The sequence below is a fragment of the Neomonachus schauinslandi genome, chromosome 5 (genome assembly GCF_002201575.2).
Source record: "Neomonachus schauinslandi chromosome 5, ASM220157v2, whole genome shotgun sequence".
In the NCBI taxonomy this organism is placed as follows: Eukaryota; Metazoa; Chordata; class Mammalia; order Carnivora; family Phocidae; genus Neomonachus; species Neomonachus schauinslandi.
This window is the reverse complement of record NC_058407.1, coordinates 109,025,191-109,047,571: the sequence shown is the minus strand read 5'-3', so window position 1 is coordinate 109,047,571 and position 22,381 is coordinate 109,025,191. Positions and strand designations below refer to the sequence as shown.

Below are 22,381 nucleotides of genomic sequence, written 5' to 3'. Positions count from 1 at the left end.
TACATTTTATTTCCTAAGTAAATATTAAAATAGGCTTTAGCTATTTTTCTTCTATTTTTAGTTAAAATGTAAAAAAAAAAAAAAAAAAATAGGGGTGCCTGGGTGGCTCAGTCGGGTTGCCTTCAGCTCAGGTCATGATCCCAGGATCCTGGGATGGAGCCCTGGGTCAGGCTCCCTGCCCAGCGGGAAACCTTCCTTCTCCATCTCTTCCCCGCTTGTGCTCTGTCTCTCTCTCAAATAAATAAAATCTTTTTGAAAATGTCAAAAAATATACAGTACAATCTGTACGCCTGAGAGCAAACTAACAAAGATATATCTACACATAATAACAGAAACCACTTATATAGTATATTTTGTGGACCAGACACTAGTCTAAGTACTTGTATTAATTCATTTAATCCTCATAAAAACCCTATGACATAGGTACTATTATACCCACTTTACAGATGAGGAAATACTGCCAGAAAAGTTCAGGTACTCATCTAGGGCCCAACAACTAGAAAGTGATCTTTGAACCCAAGCAACCAGGCTCCAGAATCCATGCTCTCTGCCTCTCTTACACTATGTTGCCTCTATATTATTAATGGGTAAAAAGTTTATTAAAGTTATAAGTGTAATATAATACTGAATTTTTAGAAATGGTTAAGCTATAGAAAGTTATAAGCTATTTAGAAAGTAAACCATACCAAAATTCAAGTCTTCTTTAAAGTACATTAAAGACTAAATTGGAAAATCAAGAAAAGGACTTGTGCCAGAGAATAAAATAACATTTGTTTGACAGTGTACGTATTAATCAGGAAATAGAACTGAGAAGTCCTATTCTTCAATGTCCAGCTCTTCTGATTTCACTAGTAGCCTTTTATGCGCTCTTTCATTCATTTACTCATTCAAGAAATGTTCAACACATCCCTGACTGAAAGGATAGAAAAAGTAACAGACAAATCGCTGTCCTTAAGAAGTATGGCAACTCGGGGATGGGAAGAAGACTCAAAGCAGTTGAGTGTATTTCCCAGACTTTACATTGTAAGTTCCTCAAAAAACTGTATCATATCAGTTTTCTATAAGAATATTAAAATTGACAAAAGATTATCAAATATGTGTAGTAAGCAATGTTATGTTAAAAAAAAATAAAAACATGCCTAAGGCAGTAACATTTTCCATATAGGTAGAAAAACAAGAATGCATGCCCCGGGCCCACTGATACATATTATAAGAGGCCCAATACAGTATACAAAATATGTAAGTACACACTCCAAACAAATCAATTCTAAACTATGCACTGAAGAATTTTTGCTTGCCTCAGAAAAGCTCTTTTGAAGGGTCTCAAATAGAAATCCACAAAGCTTCCAACTGTCTTTTTTTAATACAATTTTCCTTAAGCAGGAACAAAAATAATACACAGCAATTAATATTTATTAAGCATAAACTCTGTTCGAAGCACTTGACTTATCTCGTTAATCTTCTCAACACCGAGGAGTTTAATTATTCCTCCTCATGAGGAAGTTGCTGAACTCAGATCAAAACTAAGTCTATTTGGGGGCGCCTGGGTGGCTCAGTCAGTTAAGCGTCTGCCTTCAGCTCAGGTCACGATCCCAGGGTCCTGGGATCGAGCCCCGCATCGGGCTCCCTGCTCAGCGGGAAGCCTGCTTCTCCCTCTCCTTCTCCCCCTGCTTGTGTTCCCTCTCTCACTGTCTCTCTCTGTCAAATAAAATTAAATTAAATTAAAAAAAAAAAAACTAGGTCTATTTGATTTCAAAGTCCAGGCTGTTCCTCAGTACCTACCTATACTGTTGTGACCGAGAAGTAGTGAAAGAAATCATTTCTCAGAGCTGTGTTTAATAAATACATTCATTACCACAGGGTAAAGTATTTTCAAATTTAAGAACTGGCACATTGTCTTTCCCTGAAACTACAAACAGAAAAACACTAACAAGAAATATTAAGTTATCTGACTTTAATTCCAGTTTGCCTATCTTTTAATGAAAGCTCTGACAATACTGTTCCATACTTTCTAAAACATGCCTGGCACAGCATAAGTAATCAATAAATATTTTAAATAATTAAATAATACTCTCCTGTCTATAAGCATGGCAACCATACAGTTCAGTTCAGATTCAATGCCTCCCACTGTCCCAATAAATACATTCTCACTTCCCATACTTGATCACAACAAAGTATGGGACAGGCTTTGGTTCTGATTTTTGGTTCATAAAGTATGGCTGCCACATCCATGATACCACCAAAAATACAAGCTCAAAATTTTTTCAACTGTCCAACTAATTTTGCTATGCACAATAAAAGTAGAATAATTTACAATGCAAAAGTATATTCCACTAGGAAACAGATTACTACTTTATTCAATATACAGAGTGATCTAACTTACTGAGTGCCTCTAAGTATGGCGCATGAGGTAGTTTTAAGCAGAAAAAGACAATTTTCAAGATTTATTTTCATGGTTCTGTAGTACTTTGGAAATTATAAAATAATGGCCATGACACACCCACCAATTTCCTTTTCAAAATACTTTCAAATACATTTCTGATTGCAGTACCATACCTCTGTCTACTCTCCCAAAGTAAGGGACTGAATACCTTCCCACTCCATTAATGTCTCAAAGAGAAGGGGAGGCAGAACAATTCTCCCATTGTGAACCATTCAGCTAGATTATGTGTTTAGGTACTTACGAGATTTTAACTAACATCACCTATAGTCTTCATCTGTGGAGAAGCTACTAGATACAAAAACTAAGAAGGCCAGATGTATACTCTGGGCTCTAACTAAGAGGCCAAATATGGTAAGTAGAATTCAGAGGATAGTCTCCAAAATAAGACTCAGTCTAAATCTATAGGACTTTAAATGAATGTCAGAAATAATAAACACACTAAGAGTTCATACAGAAGGAGAAACAAATGTTTCAAACTTAGAGAGTAAGGGAAACAAGGTATTTGTTTAGATTTTTTTTTAATCAGATAGGAAGTTGAATATCTACATTTTAAAAAATTATAGTAATCAGAGCCTACGGTAAGCAAAACTATTACCTGGAATTTTTCAGCATTATCATTTTAGGGGAATTAGACAAATGATGTCTAACAGTACAATTTTTTTCCCTCAAAAAATTACATTGAGTATGTCCTGGAGAGACACTACAAACTAACATACTACTATAAAGACAACTAATAGTAATAATTATGAAGACGACAAAAGTCTTGGTTTCTTTACAGAAAGGTTCAACAATCTTTCATATACTGTTACTAATGCTGGAGCATGGATTACAATACACTAAAAAAAAAAAACCCTGCATATTATGCTTAAGGAAGAACCTATACAGTAGGCAGGCTTTTTGTTTGTTAAGTTTCCCATTTTCTAACTTCAGCACAAAAGATACTTAAAGCAGTCTGACTCCTTCCTCTTTTGCATCCTTACTGGAGACATAAAGTCTTTCACTTCTTGTCATTTCTATTTTTGTATATTCAAGGTTTTAAGATCTTGAAACTGAGTATTTTCACACTGTGCTTTCCTTGTGAGAATGTGACTTTATGTACAACAATTTTTGATTCAAGTACAAACTACTTCTAAGGCAAGAAATTTCCAACACTTTAGTATTACTGTAATTCATTATGTTTCATATGGGTTTACAACAGAAAAATTAATTCAATTCTATGTATTGTTAAAAGACCACTGAATATATGCTTTCTGATTTAACCGACACAGATTTTAACAAATTATTCACCTAACTGGTTGTCTAACTGAAAAAGAGTTTAGCCAAAAAGTATATAGCCAAATTTTAAAGCATTTTATCAAAAATTTTTATCATCATCAACCACTAAACACGTAACTTTTACCTACACATAAGGGAGTATATTCTAAGGGGAAGAAGAATCCTGCAAGGCCTCAATCAAAGGCCATTTTCACACAGCCAGATGTACACTTTCACTGAAACAGCAATTTTCAAAATTTTGGTTCTAGAGTCCCTTTATACTCCTGACACATAAGAGCTTTTGTTCATGTATGTTCTATCAATTGCTATCTAGTTATTAGGAATTAAAACAAAGAACTTTTAAAATTATTTGTTCATTTAAAAATAAGCCCCTTATGTTAGCATAAATATATATTAATGAAAACTAATAATAGTCTCCCCAAAAACATTAGTGAGAAAGATGGCACTGTTTTACATTTACAAATCTCTTTGTCTGGACTCACAAATCTCCTTCTACATTAAGTCTTTTGTAATATGTTGTTTTGAACTACATGAAGGGAAAATGGTCTTATGAAGACATGCAGATGGAAAAGGAAGAAGTATTTCAGTAGCCCTTCCAGATAATTGTGGACATTCTTCTCTGACACTCTACCAAAACTCAGTAAGCGGTAGTTTCTTATCTTACAAATACTGAAACATTTCATTAGGCAATATCAAAGACAAAGAACAAAACAAAATACTCAATATTACCAATGTGTCATCAGAAAAGTCTTAAGATTGAGAAGTATAAGCTCATGGTGGCAGATATAAATTTTTAAAATTCTAATTTGTACTTTAAAGCTTGAATTTTATCATTTGCAACAAATACGGTTTTCCTTAAAGTGATGGGCTTACTCTGTTCATATCTGAGAAAGTGTCTAACAAATGCCCTAGTATGAACACTGTTTCTCAATTACTCTCTCAGGTAAAACTGATGTTCTGTGAAAAGTGACTGGTTCAACTCCTAACTCAAGAATGTCAAATTTTTTATTTATTTTTAAAAGATATTAAGTACTCCCCTGACTTTACAAACTGAGAATATGGAATTGTTTCTTCAGTGTAATAAGAAAATCATCTCTACCTACCTTCCAAAGCAGTGGTGAAGCAACTGCATATGTAAGCATCTTTTCTGATGCCTGACACATTGAAGATACTCAGCAAGGCTAGTCCCTTCACCTTCCTCTCCAATTGTGGTTATTTTCATGAATCCCCTCTAGTTCATTTTTGTATCTCTCATCAGAAATCAAGTTGTTACGCACTTTCCAGCGACGTTCAAGTTACTGAATTCTACACTGCTCTGAGTCAGAAAAGTAGGCAAATAGTGTTCAACCACAGGTTACAGAAAGAGGGCTTCAGAAGTCAAGTATCTTGCAGAAAGGCCCTAAACAAAAATTTCTCTGGTTTAGAAGCCTATTCTACACCTCCTTCCTTAATATGCCAAGTTACATTCATGATTTTCCAGAAATCTGAGCTTATGTGTTACTACACCACACTTCAAAGTAATTATGGTGATTGTTAGTCATTCTGAGTCTAAACCATCTGTCTGGCATTTACTGAAGCACTTGCTAAAGATATTCTATGCATACAGATGAGATTTTTCTGAAGAAAAATGCGAAAATGTTTCCACATCTGTTGTTTTTGTTGATATGTCACCTAGATTAGCAAATTCTTTCCTAGGAAGAAAACAGGGTGAAAACACAGAATATAATGTACGCATTTTTTAATGACTCTATTAAGATCATGTTATCTTTTCAACCATATTTTCTATTACTACTCTACTACAATCCTACTACAATTATATGTGAGTGTTTATATACACATACACATTTATATGTCAAGAGACAGAAAATTCCTAATACCCCAAGTCAACTGACACAGCAGTGACTTTAATCTTTAAACATAATGTCTGGCTTTTTTAAATCATAAACTAGAATATTCATGCACTTAAGTCTATCAGAATTCATCTACAGATGCGAAAAAATTTGTATGCAATTTACCTTACAGAGTATCCAAAAATTCTGAAACATGAATATATTAATTCCATATTCCAAAGGATATATCCCACAGTATAGCAAATAACTGTGCTATATGAACATTTTTTTAAAGATTTTATTTATTTGAGACAGAGAGAGTGAGAGAGAGAGAGCACATGAGAGGGGGGAGGGCCAGAGGGAGAAGCAGACTCCCCGCTAAGCAGGCAGCCCGATGCCGGACTTGATCCTGGGACTCCAAGATCATGACCTGAGCCGAAGGCAGTCGCTTAACGAACTGAGCCACCCAGGCGCCCCTGAACATTTATTGTTTCTTACTGTCTAGCATTCTCCTTTTCACATACTGTCTAGCATTCTCCTTTCACCACCCCCATTCCTTTCTTTAGTTATCTGCCCTCCCCCAAATGATGTGATTCTGATAGGACTGCCAATCACACTACCCTGCACACCTCACACCTTCTTTGTGAAGGGATTGGCGTAAAATGCAGTTCTGACAAATCAGAGTACTCAACCTACCTAACAGAGTAATTGGCCCAGAGATGAGCGCAAGACTTAATCAAGCTAGGCTGAGATGTTCCTGCAAAGGATTTTACATATGAACTTCAGGTCTTTCTTTTGGATCTAACCGTGATGATAAAGCCTGGGGTAGTCAGTTGCACATCCTGTGTATTAGTCAGGGTTCTCCAGAGAAACAGATCTAATAGGATGTATGTGTATATATAGAGAGAAAGAGAAAGTAATTTATTTTAAGGAACTGGCTCAGCCAATTGTGGAGGCTTGGCAAATCCAAAATCTGCGGGGTAGGCTGGCAGGCTGGAGACCAAGGGATGAGTAGCAGTTTAAGTTCAAAGTTTACTGGCAGAATTCCTTCTTGTGGAGGGGAGGGTCTATTCTGTACTCTATTTCAACTGATTGTATGAGGCCCATCCACATTATGGAGAGTAATCTGCTTTACTCAAAGCCCATTGACTTACATGTTAATCACATCCAAAACACACCTTCACAGAAACATTCAGAACAATATTTGACCAAATATCTGGGCATCATGGTCCAGCCAAGTCGACATACAAAATTTCAGGTCTTCATCACACTTCTCTTGTCACCTATAGGCATACCTTATTAGGTGGTGTTTTCTTTTAAATCAGTATTGTCTTCACTATACAGATTATTTACTACATTATTTGCTGTCAAAAGTTTACTGGCAGAAATAGAACACAATCTTTGACTTTAAAGACTACAATCTGAAAAGGGCAAGATATGCACGAAAGGGAATATTACTTTGCTGTTCCAGTTTTATAGCACAGAAAATTCCTCTCTACTTGAAATCTGGATCTTCAAAACTTCCTTTGCTGAACTAGAATCAGTCTGGGAATTCCATCCTTGCCAGCGGATTCCCTGGCCTTCAGAACAGCTGGTGTCAATGAATGACCTGGTACAGGACAGGTATAATGTGGGAAGACCTAGAGAATCAATCTCAGAAACAGAGGATATGGTTGATAACTACTATTTTCCTACTATTTCTCCCTGACACCTCCCCCCTTATTCTGGGAACAGCATACCTACTATTTCTTTGGGGGAGCGCTTTCTCTGTAAATTCCAAATATGCAGTTTGGGTAGGGCCCAATCATGCCCCTGGCCGTAAGTATAAGCATGTCACAAGCCAGCCCAATTCCTTCTCTGAGATTTTCTGAATTAGAACCAAGAGAAGAAAAGAAAATATTTTAATACAAAAACAAAGGACATGAGCCTAGTAGTTGCTAGCAACTCATCTATAGCCATGTGGAAGAAGTCTGTTTGGAAGAATAAAAAATCATGGAGACAGAATCAGCGGTAAGAGACAGAAGCAATAAAAGGAATCCTGACAGTAAACCAGGCCCTGGCTCCAATGAATAAACCCTTCCTGTAGTCTGGTTACATGAGCCAATAAATTCCCTTTTCCCTCACCGAGTCACAGTTGGTTTCTACCGCTTACAGCTAAGTTCTGAGTAATCACAGGGATTAAAACAGAAAAAAGTAAATGAAAAAATAAAATAAGGCCAAATGCATTAGGAATCATAAAGCAGAAGGACAGGTAAAGTTTAGAAGAAAGGTGAGAGACCCTACTTGGGGCACCTGGGTGGCTCAGTCATTAAGCGTCTGCCTTCAGCTCAGGTCATGATCCCAGGGTCCTGGGATCAAGCCCCACGTCGGGCTCCCTACTCTGCGGGAAGCCTGCTTCTCCCTCTCCCACTCCCCCTGCTTGTGTTCCCTCTCTTGCTGTCTCTCTCTCTGTCAAATAAAATCTTTAAAAAAAAGAGAGACCCTACTTGTCTTAGAAAAATGAAAAGGTGAGAACAGGTCAGGTAAGAGGTGAAAGGAAGATGGACATAAATGAGTTTTACATTGACTGTGAGCCCAATGAAACTGTATGCATTGATGCAAATGTAGGCATTTTCTTGGAAAGATAGTTCATGGCTTTCACTAGATCCTCAAAAAGATCACAACCAAAACCAATTAAGGAGGAAGGGACTGATAAACAGGTCAATGTTAAAATAAAGCAGGCTCTTTGTTCCAAAAGGAACCCAGGAAGACCAGTTATCCTAAAAGACCTCAATCAACTTTGCCTTCGGGTTCAACCCAAATGTAATTCCAAGCTGATCTAGCTCCTCTACCAAATTTCCATCTACCTAGACATTCATGCCTCAATTTCCTTAAAGAAGATTTATCAATTTTCACTCCATAATTACTTCACCCAAAACTTTCACTTTAAGAATCTAGGTTTCTGGGGGCACCTGGGTGGCTCAGTCAGTTAAGTGTCCAACTCTTAGTTTTGGCTCAGGTCATGATCGTGAGGTTTTGAGACTGAGCCCCATGTAGGGCTCCAGGCTGGGTGTGGAATCTGCTTAAGATTCTCTCTCTCCCTCTCCTCCTCCCCCCTTGCCCATGCGTGCACATGCACTTTCACTCTAGAAAACTGAAGACTAGGAAAAAAAAAATCTAGGTTTCTGTATATCTTGAAATTTTAACAAAATTTGGTGCAAATGTGCATTTCTTGAGAAAAGGGTTGGTATTTTTCATCAAAATCTAAGAGTTCTGTGACTTTCTGAGTATGTAAGTAGTCAATCAAATAAAACCAGTTTTTAAAACTATTATTCTTTCCTGTTTTGATTAAGGAGAAAGATGTGACAAGAAGATAATCTTGGGAAGCAAAAAGAGAAAATGGAGTTTCCCAGATGCCATTCAGGGAGAAAAGTACAAAGGAAAGGACACTAAACAGTTTTAAAACTTCAACATTTTGTTAAATGTGGCTAAATAATGACTCCTTTGGTTCCAGCAGTGTGGCAGGGGGAGGACTTAACAAAAAGATACAGTGAGCAAGGAACTGGATGACGGAACATTATTAGTTGTTGCTACACAAAGCTAATTTATATGTTTTTAGATTCAGCACCATCTATGTGGAAAAAGGTTTAGGAAAATCTCTAACAAACACTGAAACCTTTTATACCTAATCCTGTATTAACCAGGAAATCCAGTTAGCCTGAAAAATTACATCCCCCTCGCATTCTTCTTTGTATAACAGATATTCTGTTTGTATTAATAGTTTTTAAAATGTTCCCTACAGTGAAATTGCACATACAATATGATTTTGACTTTGTAAATATATGTATGTATGTATGTATAGTTAAATTTTTAAATGCAATAAACAACTATATTAGCAGTTGACACAATTTGGGAATAATGAAAGACTAAAAATAAATATTTAAATGCTTTTCAATTAGAAACAAAGTATAAATCTGTAACAAATTAGGGAATTGATTTCATGAACCCAGTATAGAAGAATCATTTCATAGATAAAATTTTCCAGATGAATTTAAGATTAGGTTTCAAATGCCAGAAATGCACGAGCTTATCACTATCAATGAAGATATTCTTTCTATAAATGTATCTACCACCTAAATATCTAGAACTTAAACATTTCTAGATTTATGGTGATCATAAATATTCATATTTTAAAATAATGATTCTAGGCATTAGAGTTGTTTGGGCTTACTAAATTTATGTCAGATTGTCAGTCCTCTGACCTTTCTCTGTCTGGCATCTTGTCAGGCTCATAGACAAAGGTCTACCATACCATTTCTACTTTCCAATTTTAGACCATACTTTCTAATAACTATAGGGAACTGGGAAACTTGATACTCAAGCCTGGTAAGACATATATTAAAGGAGCATTAGTGAGATCATGAGGGACAAACAGGGCATCAGGAGCAAAGTGTGTGGTTTTTAAGGCTTTTTTTTTTTTTTTAAGATTTTGTATTTGAGAGAGAGAAAGTGCACGAGCGGGGATGAGGGGCAGAGAGAGAGGGAAAAGCAAACTCCCTGCTCAGCGCAGAGCCCCAACATAGGGCTTAATCCCAGGACCCTGAGATCATGACCTGAGCTGAAGTATAGCAAAGACAGATGCTTAACTGACTGAGCCACCCCCTTTTTTAAGGCTGTTTAAAGGCTTAGAGCTCTGAACTAACACGCTGATTTTCAAAGTTTCATATTCTTATCAACCACTAGTATGAATTCTGAAATGACCTAAAAACCTGTTGCTCCAAGGAAGACAATAAATATGATGTATCCAGTTTACTGGGAGTGAAGGGTCAAACTGAATTTTACAATTTTTGACTCAAATTTTGGAATCTCTGTATTGAATTACAACTTTTTACCTCCAACTCTATCTCCCTAATATTCTTTGATAAAACCTATGCTGTAGGTAAGGCAAGGGTCAGAGCACTTCTAGGTTACTGTTTTTCAAAAAGAAACATGCATTTTTACTGGGACATTAATCTAGGTTTCCCTTTCCCCTTTGACTTGAAGTATTTGTGGCTAACCACTGGTCATCACTCCAGAAGCATTTAGCCTATCTATTATGTGTCAGGTACTATACAAGGCACTTGATATATAGAGATAGACAAGGCATGAGGCATAGAGATAGGTAACTAGCATGCCCTGGAGATTACAGACTGACTAGCAAGCAGGAAGAAAATAATCATAAATGTGGTGAGTACAAGAAAGGGGGAGCACAGGATGTGATGGAAGCTTATGATGAGAGGACATCCCATAGATGACCAGACTAACAACACTGTTAAGAGGTCAAGAAAATTAATACTTAAGGGACGCCTGGGTGGCTCAGTCAGTTAAGCATCTGTCTTTGGCTCAGGTCATGATCCCAGAGTCCTGGGATTGAGTCCCGCATTGGGCTCCTTGCTCCGCGGGGAGCCTGCTTCCCCCTCTGCCTGCCACTCCCCCTGCTTGTGCTCTGACAAATAAATAAAATCTTTAAAAAAAGAAAAAGAAAATTAATACTTCAAAAGTACCACTGAAAACTTACCAATCACTTCCAATTCTGGGAAAAAGGAGTATATGTACTTTTCCCTATTCCTCACACTAAGTACAAATAAAAACACTGGACATAATATAAAACAAACACAAGAACACATCTGTCCATCAGTAGATGAAAGAATAAAGAAGATGAGGTAGACACACACACACACACACACACACAGGAATATTACTCAGCCATAAGAAAGAGACTTGCTATTTATGAAAATATGGATGGACCTAGAGGGTAGAATGATAAATGAAATAAACCAAACAGAGAAAGACAAATACCATATGATTTTACTTATATGTGGAATTTGAAAAGCAAAACAAATAAATAAACAAATAAACCAGAAACAGACTGATAAATACAGAGAACAAACTGGTTGTTTCCAGAGGGGGGAGGGTAGGGGGATGGGTGAAACAGGTGAAAGGGATCAGGAATTACTATTATTAAATTATTAAAACACACACACACACACACACACGAAGACTCTGAAAGGTAGAGAGAAGGTAGACCAACTAGTGACCTCAGGACCCAATGAACAACATGGTGGTGAGTTTCCTATGTTTAATTTTGGCTTCATATATCCCAGATTTGAAGGGGGAAGTCAGCAAAAACCAGAAACACTAACAGACACAGACCAAAAAGCCCCAACAAATTCCTGCTCTGTCTAGCAAAAGGGGAAGACTTAGCAAGACTGAAAACTTTTTACATAACCACTCTACATCAGCCAAATGCTACAGAAAAAAAACCAACAGTCCCACCACATATCTCCAGCAATGGCAAACAGGTAACCTAGATTTACACACTTGCCAGGCGGTTACTAGGCACCCCAAAACCCCCATGAGTGGTGTCAGAGAAGGCAAAGGGACTAGGACAGTCATTGCCAGACAGTAACAAGACACCCTCCACCCCCAACACACACACACACACACACACACGTATACACGTGGCCTACTGGGAGAGTCAAAACTTTCACTACTGCCAAGTGGTAAGGAAGCCATCTTCTAACCCATGGTGTTAGTGAAAGCTATGTGGACCAAGTAATGAGGTACTTCAATGCCTCCCAGCCAGGGCGAGAGCAGGGAGACTTAGTGGGGAACCAGACGTTAATGAGAAACTCTTAGAAAAGCCCCCAAACATGGATACCTGAGAAATTCAGAGCCTCTGGTACCTAAAATCACAGCAAACAATTCAATTTCTTGCCAGATTAGCCTAACACCTCACACTAAAGGTCCATTTACTTCAGTTCCCATTACCCAATAGCACGTCTGGCTTTCAACAAAAAAATCAGAAGATATGGAAAAAGGCAAGAAAATATTTGAAGAGATAAAGCAAGTATCAGATATGGCACTGATGTTAGAATTATCAGGGAATTTAAAATATTTGTATCTTAAGAACTATGAAAGAAAGACAACATTCAAAAACAAGTAATGTAAGCAGAGAGATGGAAAAGCTAAGACAGAATCAAAAAGAAATTCTATAAATTAAAACACTGTAACAGAAATAGAAAATGCCTTTTATGGGAAGATCACTAGAGTGCTCATGCTGGGAAAGAATCAATGAGCACATAGATACGTCAAAAGAAAGGTCCCAAAATGAAAAGAGAATATTTTAAAAATCTACAAAAAAGCATATCGTACACAAACTGCAAAAAAACAAAGATGAAGAGAAAAGCTTGAAAGAAGCCAGAGGAAAAAACACCTGAACTAATGAAGAACAAGAGTAAGAAGTACAGCATATTTTTCATCAGAAACCCCATGCAAACAAAGAGAGTGGGTAAAATACTTTAAGTGTTGAAAAAGAAAATCAACAAAAATTCTGTATCCAAAGAAATTATGCAGCAAAATGAAGCAGAAATAAACACTTTCTTTAACAAGCAAAACTGAGGGAATTCAGCACCACCACACCTGCCCTTAGAAATACGGACATTGTTAAAATGGCATCATTCCCTAAATTGGTCTACAGACTCAAGACAACCTTTATCAGACTCCCAGCCGTTGTCATCGTTGTAGAAATTAACAAGGTGATTCTAAAATCCACATAGAATTGCAAAGGTGCCAGAATAGACAAAACACTTTTGAAAAAAAATAATACAGTAGGAGGAATAACACTTTGTGCTTTCAAAACAAAAGTAATCAAGACAGTCTAGCAGAGGCATAAGGAAGCACATATAAATCAAGAGAGTTGGACAGTCGAGAAATAAACACATGTGTCTATGGTCAACTGATTTTCAACAAAGGTGCCAAGACCATTCAATGAGGGAAAGAAAGAGTCTTTTCAACAAATAGTCCTGGAACAACTTGATTGCCACATACAAAAAACTTAAGTTGGACCTTTACTTTATACCATACATAAAAATGAACTCAAAATGGATCAAAACTAAATGCAAGAGCTAAAACGGTAAAACTGTTGGGAGAAAATGGAGGACTGAAGCTTCCTCACCTCATATTTAGCAATGGGGTCTTAGAAAAGACACCAAAAGCACAAGCAACGAAAGGAAAAAACAGGCAAACTGGACTAAAGGACATTATCAAGAAAATAAGAAGACAACCTACAGAATGGGAGAAAATATTTGCAAATCATATTTGGTAAGAGACCTGTATCTAGACTATATAAAGAACTGTTATAATTCAGTAATAAAAAAAAATCAACTTAATAATGGGCAAAGAATCTGAACAGATATTTCTCCAAGGAAAATATACAAATAGTCAATGAACATATGAAACGATACTCAGCATCATTAATCATGAGGGAAATGCAAATCAAAGCCGCTCTGTGATACCACTTCACACCCACTAGGATAGCTGTGATCAGAGAGTCAGATACTAACCAGTATTAACAAGGATATGGAAAAACTGGAACCCTCAAACACTGCTGCTGGGAATGTAAAATGGTGTAGCCACTTTGGAAAATAGGATGACAGTTCCTCAAACAGTTAAACAAAGAGTTACCCTATCACCTAGCAATTCCACTCCTAGGTATTTACCCAAGAGAAATAAAAACATGTATCTACCCAAAACCTTGTACACAAGGAGCTCCTGGGTGGCTCAGTTAGTTAAGCATCTGAGTCTTGATTTCAGCTCAGGTCATGATCTCGAGATTGTGTGATCGAGCCCCACGTTGCCCCACCCCTGCTTAACACAGAGTCTGCTTGTCCCTCTCCCTTCCCTACTCCTGCTTACAGGTGCACCCTCTCTCTAAAATAAATAAATCTAAAAAAAAAAAACAAAAAAAACTTGTACACAAGTGTTTACACCAGTATTATTCACAGTAGCAAAAAGGTGGAAACAACCAAATGCCCAACAAGTGATGGATGGATAAACGATAGATTATTCCACCATAAGAAGGAATGAAGTACTGATACATGCTACAACATAATTATAGTACCATTTGTTAGTACCATTTGTTGAAAAGGCTATCTTTCCTCCAATAAACTGCTTTTACACTTTTATCAAAAATCAGTTGGCATGGATCTATCTCTGGGTCTATTTATATGTTCCAAGGATTAGGACCTGCTATCTTTGGTGAATTATTATTTAGTCTACTATAATAACTAAAACAATTTTGAATAACAAATTGGGAGGAATCAGTCTACAAATTTTAAGACATATATATAGCTACAGTAATTAAGACTGTGTGATATTAGAGGACGGACAGACACATATATGAATGAAACAGAATAATCAGATATCAGTAGTTAAAAAAAAAAAAACCTTAATTTCACATCTTATATAAAAGTTAAACTCAAAATGAACCACAGATTCAAATACAAAATGTAAATCTATAAACTTAGAAAAAAAAAAAGGAAACATTTAGAATCCTGGCCTACTGTGATGGTTAATTTTCTGTATCAACTCAGCTGGGCCAGGTGTTTGGTGGAACATTAGTCTGGATGTTTCTGCGAGGGTGTTTTTTGGATGCAATTAACATTTAAGTAGTGGACTTTGAGTAAATTAAATTGCTCCCCATAACGTGGGTGGGCCTCCTCAAATCAGCTGAAGGCCAGAACAGAACAAAAGGCTAATTTCCCCAAAGCAAGAATAAATTCTGCCAGCAGACAACCTTGGAATTTGAATTTCAATACTGGCTCTTCCCTGGGTTTCCAGCCTACCATCCGCTCTGCAGATCTTGGACTTTTCAATCTCCATAATCACATGAGTCAATTCCTAAAAATAAATCTGTCTCTCTATATAATGTATACGTGTGTGTATGTGTGTAGATACATACATACACCCTACTGGTGCTGTCTCTCTGGAGACCTGACTAAAACAGGCAGAAAACATTTCCAAACCATGTATCTGACAAATGACTAGTATCTAGACTACATAAAGAACTGGATAAACTCAAGAGTACAAAAACAAACAGTCCAATTACAAAATGGGCAAAAGGGGGCACCTGGGTGGCTCAGTCAGTTAAGCATCGGACTCTTGGTTTCAGCTCAAGTCACGATCTCAGGGTCATGGGATTGAGCTCTGTCTTGGGCTCTGCACTCAGCACGGCATCTCCTTGAGATACTCTCCCTCCCCCCACCCCTCCTCTTGCTCACACTCTAGTAAATAAAATATTTAAAAAAAAAATAGAAGAGAAAAAAAATGGACAAAAGACATTTCAATGGAAAGGATCTATTGATGGCAAATGAGCATATGAAAAGATTTTCATTAGCTGTTAGGAAACGCAAATCAAAACACAAGATATTATTACAAACCATCAGAATGGCTTAAAAAAAAAAGTGACAAATGTTGATGTGCATGCAGAGAAACTGGATCATGGACATTGCTGGTAGGAATATAAATGGTATAACCACTCTGGAAAACAGTTTGGCAGTTCCTTCAAAAAGTTAAACATGCATCTACCATATCATTAGCAATACTCATGGGCACCTATGCCAGACAAATGAAAAGTTATGTTCACCCAAAAACTGTGCAGAAATGTATATATATATAGCAGCTTTGCTTTCAATAGCAAGAAACTGGAAACCTAGATGTTCTTCAATGGGTTAACGGTGAGATGAAGTGTGGTATATCCAGACCACAGAAGTCTAGTCAACAACAAAAACAACAAAATACACAATCAACTGGATCAATCTCCAGAGAATTATGCTGAATGGAAAAGCCAATCCCTAAAGGTATATAGCATATGATTCCATTTATATAACATTCTTGAAATGACAAAATTATGAAGATGGAAAACAAATTAGTGGTGGCCAGGGGTTAAGGAGGGAAAGGCATGGGAGGGAAGAGGATGTGGCTATTAAAGGGCAACATAAAGGATGCTTGTGGTGACAGAAATACTCAGTTATCTAGGGGCGCCTGGGTGGCTCAGTCGATTAAGCGTCTGCCTTCGGCTCAGGTCATGATCCCGGGGGTCCTGGGATCGAGCCCCGCATCGGGCTCCCTGCTCAGCTGGAAGCCTGCTTCTCCCTCTCCTCCCCACTCGTGCTCTCTTTCACTATCTCTGTCTCTCTCAAATAAATAAAATTTTAAAAAAATAAAAAAAATTTAAAAAAAGAAATGCTCAGTATCTAGACTGTACAAATGCCAGTATCTTGATTATGGTATTACAGCATAGTTTTCTGGCAATGTAAGTCAGAAAAATGAAAATATCCTAACAGAAACATGAAGGGGGAAGGGAGTAGATACTGACTGGGAAGGACTCAAGGTTAGTACAGAGGTGTATACATAAGTGCAAATCCATCAAGTCATGCATTTTGGACTACTCCACTGGATTGTATGCAAGGCCTCAATAAAAGATTATTTTCAATTGCCATGTGTTATTAATCTTATTCACTGTGATGATGACACTGACTATGTATAAATGTTCTCAATTGTCTGTAAATTTAACAATGAGTACCTTTAGCAGAAGCAGTTTAGATATAATGTTGGAGCCAGAAGCCCTACTAGAATAGGTTAAGGAGTGAATAGAAAATGATGAAATGTAGAGAAGCAAATATATACAACTCTTTCCAGAAGTTGCCAGTAAAGGGAAAGGGTGATAAAGTGATACTCAGAGGGGAAGGTATTGTTGAAAAGCTTTACTAAAATGGGAAAAACATGAGCAGATTTAAATGATAAGGGAGAAAACATGGTGAATAATCAGTCTAAAGCCATATGAGCACAATGCTGCATAATCTTTAGCAAAAGGTTTGTGAAAAATGGGGGAAAGCAGATCTGAAGAGACTGCCCTTGGATAAGAGAGGCAATGCTTGCACTGTACAAGAAAAGGGAAAGGGAACTGCTGATACAGGTGTGCTTATAGATTTGATGGGGGAAATAACAATAAATAACAACAGAAACAACGACAACAGCTCTCTTTGTAAGTAAGTACTGAATACTCACTATGCTAGCCAGCCCCGAGATGGCCCCCAATGATTCTCCTCTCCTGACATTCGTATCCCTATGTTGTCTCCTCCCACACAGAATACAGCTGAAATGTGTAACCAATAGGAAACGACAGTGTGTGACTTCCAAGACTCTGGCTTTTAAAAGACAATGCCTTGTTCCATCTTGGACTGCTCCTTCTGAGGGAAAGCTGGTCTACATCATTCAAGCATCATTCTTCACGAGGCACAACTAGCTCCCTGTGAGTGAGCCATCTCAGAAGCAGCTTTCCAGCCCCAGCCAAGCCTTCATAAGACTATAACCTCATGAGACCCCAAGCCTTTAAAACTACTCAATTAACCTGCTTCTGAGTTACTGAGCACAGAAACTGAGATAATGTTTACTGTTTTAAGCCACTAGACTTGGGGCGCCTGGGTGGCTCAGTCGTTGAGCGTCTGCCTTTGGCTCGGATCATGATCCCAGGGTACTGGAATCGAGCCCCGCATCAGGCTCCCTGCTCGGCGGGAAGGCTGCTTCTCCCTCTCCCACTCCCCCTGCTTGTGTTCCCTCTCTCGCTGTGTCTCTCTCTGTCAAATAAATAAAATCTTTAAAAAAAAAAAAAAAAGCCACTAGACTTAAGAGTAATTTATCAAGTAGCAATAGATACATAATGCCTTCATGCACAGGGCATAGCTCTAAGTATATTAGATATAGTAACCCACTCAATTCTCAACAACCCTGTGATCCCCAACTTAAAATGAAGAAACTGAGACACACAGAGGTTAAGTACTTTGCCCCAATTATGGCACAGCTGGTAAGTGGTATGGAACCAGATCCAAATCTAAAGCCAGCACTACCAACTGCTGTGCAATACATCCTCCCCAAAGCCAAAGAGTTTCCATCCCAAAGCTTTTATTTAGGCTGTGAGATAGAAGGCAAGGTTATCTGAGATAAGAGAGCAGGGAAAAACAGGTAAATGAGAGAAAATTGGAAGAAATGAAAAAGTTTTAAAACACTTGCCGTGACGAGTTAGGAAAAGGACCTACTAGAGAGATCTAACAGGATTTCCAGTGTTAAGGGCTCCGGAGAGGTTAGGAGCCATGAAGTTCCATGCAGTGAATTTAAGATGAGCATGATGAAGAAAAGCCAGGACTGCTAGTGTATCTAAATATAAAACGTAATCTGAAGTGTGCAGTGACAGTGATGGTTACTGGTAACAGAAAACACATCTTTCCCAGGTCCCGCTAGTTCAATAAAGAGCATGAACAGAAAAATTCCAGGAAACATTACATATCCTATGTCAAAGTATCACATAAAGACTAAAAAAAACAGAAGCCTGCTAAGCCACATGATGGTAAACTGATAGTGCTACTTCATATAACTGCCTCGATCTCAAACATCAGAAGTTTCTCTAGAGAATCTTTCCTTTTCCTTATTTTCATTCAAAATGTCACAAGAAAAATTAAAAGCTACAGGAAGAACAAACTGGTTTCATTACAATCAGACCACATCTAAGAGCAGCCTCACAAATACTGACTTAACTTGATGAATAAATCTTATAAAAGAGCTTTAGGCCAAAAATTTATCAATTTTCAATTTCACTTAGACTTATCCAAATACATTCAAGTTCAATTTCCCGCATTTGCTTTTAAAATTATTCCACTTGACTTGACAAACTGGTATAAACTAATCTCAAAATAAAGTTAGGTAAGGGGGGGGCGGGGAATCAAACCGAGGACACAAAATTTTTTTCAGGCTAATGTTCCAGTCAAGCAAGTGTATATATTTAGACACTTAAGACACAAAAGTGCAAGAATGACGGTAAAGATTTGTGAGCTCTGTATCTTTTTAAATATTCAAGGTTAATAAACCAGTTTCAAAGAACAAGTAGCTAACATTCCAGGGATATCTTTCCTCATATGCCCATTATTACCTGAAAACTTACCGGAAACCAGTCAAAATGAGTACAGTTAGAAAACAGACTTTGTCTAGTAAAAGAAATATCATCACTGGGTAAGTTAAGTAAATCCTTCCTACCCTATGCAGGATTAATAGAGAGAAAAAAAAAAAGAAAGAAACCATAAGGTCAGCCTTTATGAACTCCACAAGTTATTACACTATTCTCCACCTCATTAAATCAGGATAGAACCCGTGTATTCTAAAAACAAAGCAAAACAAATAATTCCTAACTCCTACAAAGATTTTAAGTAAAATCTGTAGCATTTTTGTTATGGTGGTGTTAAGTGTTCCATCATTCTACTTTTCATCTTACCCTTATCTGTTCAGTGGAGCTGCTGCTAAGTTCATCGCCAGACTCAGAATCCTGATGTACTCTTTCCGAGCCTTCTCCTGCTGAATCACAAGACTGTTCCTGGGAGAAGCTAGTTTTCTCTACATCCAAGAACTCCGGGCCGGGAAAGTGACCAAATAAGTGCGTCCTATTCTGGCCAGAAACTTTAGGAGAATGTGAGTCACTGTTAAACTTTCCGTTATTATGGGTCAGGTCCAGGCTTAGGTTCACAGTCTGACCTGGATTATAGTTGGGTCCAAAATTCTGATTTGCATCACGAATAAGACCCGTTCCTTGAACAGATGATGATGGCTTTCCAAAACTTGAAAGCTCAGGCAACTTGTTCACATTTTCTGTTGACCTCTGAAGATGGAGACTCTGTATCATTTTCATAGAATTATTCGGTAGTCCAACTGCTTGTTTAACAGGGGGCATGAGAGCTTTGCGGGTGACCTCCTTAACATACTGGGCTGGCACATAGAACGCCTTGGAGTTCTCATCTGGTTTGACTTGCCACCAGTCATCATTGGTCTTTTTCACCAAGATGTATCGTTCCCCTTGTTTTATCACAATCTTTCTGTCCTTGGCTTCATATTCATAATCATATTCCACTTCAATATACACTTGTCCTGGAATAATCTTCCCACTTCTGTCAGCCATTTTTATTCAACAATGTTCACCTCTCAAACAGGATGGTATGCCACATTATGGCTTTACAGCTTGTTGTATTAACAGAGCTATTTTTATTTAAGTGGAGGAAAAGAATGAAGAAACCATTAACACAGCCTGGATTTTTAAGATTTATTCACAAGCATCATATAATACAGGCACTTAAAGAATATTACCTTCAAATCTCAAACCCCAGAAAGTAAGCATGTGTCTAATATCATATGTATTGTCCTATATTAAAAACACTCTAACTGTAATCTATATTTTCTAGTCATTTATGAACAAAACCAAACCAATTACTGGAATAGTAAATACCCTACCAGCCAGACAGAAAATATCCAGAAAATAAGAGGTGAGAACTTTCCTTCTTTTCATAACTACCTCAAACCTCCTTCACTTTCTTAGGCTAATAACAAATACGTATTAAGCACTTACCAAGGGCCAGGCACTGAGCTAGGTTCACTGAGCTACGTTTGCTTATCTAAGACCTTCTTTGAAGGTGAAGCTGAATTTCAATAACCCTGTACCCTTTATTTTCTAAAATGCTCAAGGGTATTAATGACATTAAAAAAAAATTACCCAATTATACAAGTTTCCTTTCCTAACATAAACAGATAAAAAGGACAGCACTGTTATTGTTAGGCAAAGTATGCACACAAAGAAAACTCCTAGCTGTTTCCCTCTTATGTCTACCTCAGGAGGGCCACAATTCTTGTCAGACTGAATCCCACAAATGCAAATAAATAACCAGTCTTTTTATCTGTATATGTTAAAAATTCTCACCCCCTCTGCCAAAGTCTATTATAGAAATAGCTCTAAACTGGCTTGAGAAATCTAGGGATTCATTTTTGTTTCTCTACCAATTGCAAAACAGTTTAGTACTTCAGAGAACACAGTACTCAAGCTTCAAAGTGATCACAGCCTCTCGATATTGCTATAACTCAAGTCAAGCCCCAACCATAAATGTGTTGTGCTGAATTGTGTTTCCCAAAAAAGGATGTTTAAGTCCTAACCTCAGGACCTGTGAATGTGACCTCATTTGGAAATAGGATCTTTGCAGATATAATCAATTTAAGTGAGGTCATACGTGATTAGAGTGAGACCAAAATCCAATGACTGGTGTTTTTATAAAAAGAGGGGGATTGGAGGAAGGGAGAGGAGACACAGAGAGGGAAGAAGGCTACATGAAGGCAGAGGCAGAAACTGGAGTGAAGCAGCTGTAAGCAAGGAAGCCCAAGGACTGCCAGCAGCTACCACAAGCTAGGAAGAGGCCTTCATAGAGGGAGCACAGCTCTGCCAATGCCTTTATTTTGGACATCTAGCCTCCAGAACTGGGAGAGAATACGTTCCTATTGTTTTAAGCCACCCAGTGTGTGGCACTTTGCTACAGCAGCCCTAGGAAACTAATATTCAGCCCAAAGCTCAAGGGTCCCCAGGCAAACCTAAGCAATTCTGAATACTGAGATGTACCAGAAACGTGTAAATCCAAGGTCCCATGACAACCTACCAATCTTCTGCAGCATCCAGCTGCTGGGCATCATGTTACTGGGTGCTATATGTGCAGTTAACAATCATTCTCCTGAAGACAATTTTCTTCTCTGTAACAGACAAAGCCCATTAAGCCCAGGTGATAAATAAATCAGTGATCCAATTTCAGTAACAGAAATTTACTTTCTAGAGAAACTACGTGGATAACAAATTTAATATAGTAATGTTTCAAAAAAAAGAAAAGAAAAAACTTACCTTAAAAGAAATAAATATCCAGTATTACATTTAAACCTGTAAGAAAAAAAATGAAGTTCATTAACGTTAAGCAGGATTGCTCTAAGAAGGCTAATAATATAATGTTGCTCATGTTTTAGAAGAGCTGTAATGGGTTGCTCACATTTTTATAACAGCTACGTTATATATCACAATTGTGTTGAGTGCCACCCTCCAAAGTGTACAAAAACAAGGTATGCTTCCACACTGTCCCTTCCTACTTCACTTCCACCTCATAATTTCAACTTTTCTGCCCTTTATTTT

The 22,381-nt window shown here is 37.6% G+C and overlaps 1 protein-coding gene across 2 annotated transcripts in view; it reads right to left on the bottom strand.

The window, feature by feature from the left end:
• ARHGAP12 (Rho GTPase activating protein 12) overlaps window positions 1-22,122 on the bottom strand; it is a 109,989-nt gene extending 87,867 nt beyond the window's left edge. For both annotated transcript variants that reach the window (XM_021686505.1, XM_021686506.1), the window contains exons 1-3: window positions 22,100-22,122; window positions 21,864-21,954; window positions 19,670-20,424 (exon numbers count right to left, since the gene is read on the bottom strand). In XM_021686505.1, the coding sequence (XP_021542180.1) occupies window positions 19,670-20,347 (678 nt within the window). In that variant the 5' untranslated portion in view covers window positions 20,348-20,424; window positions 21,864-21,954; window positions 22,100-22,122. The remainder of the gene's footprint in view (window positions 1-19,669; window positions 20,425-21,863; window positions 21,955-22,099) is intronic.
• Window positions 22,123-22,381: the final 259 nt, after the last annotated feature.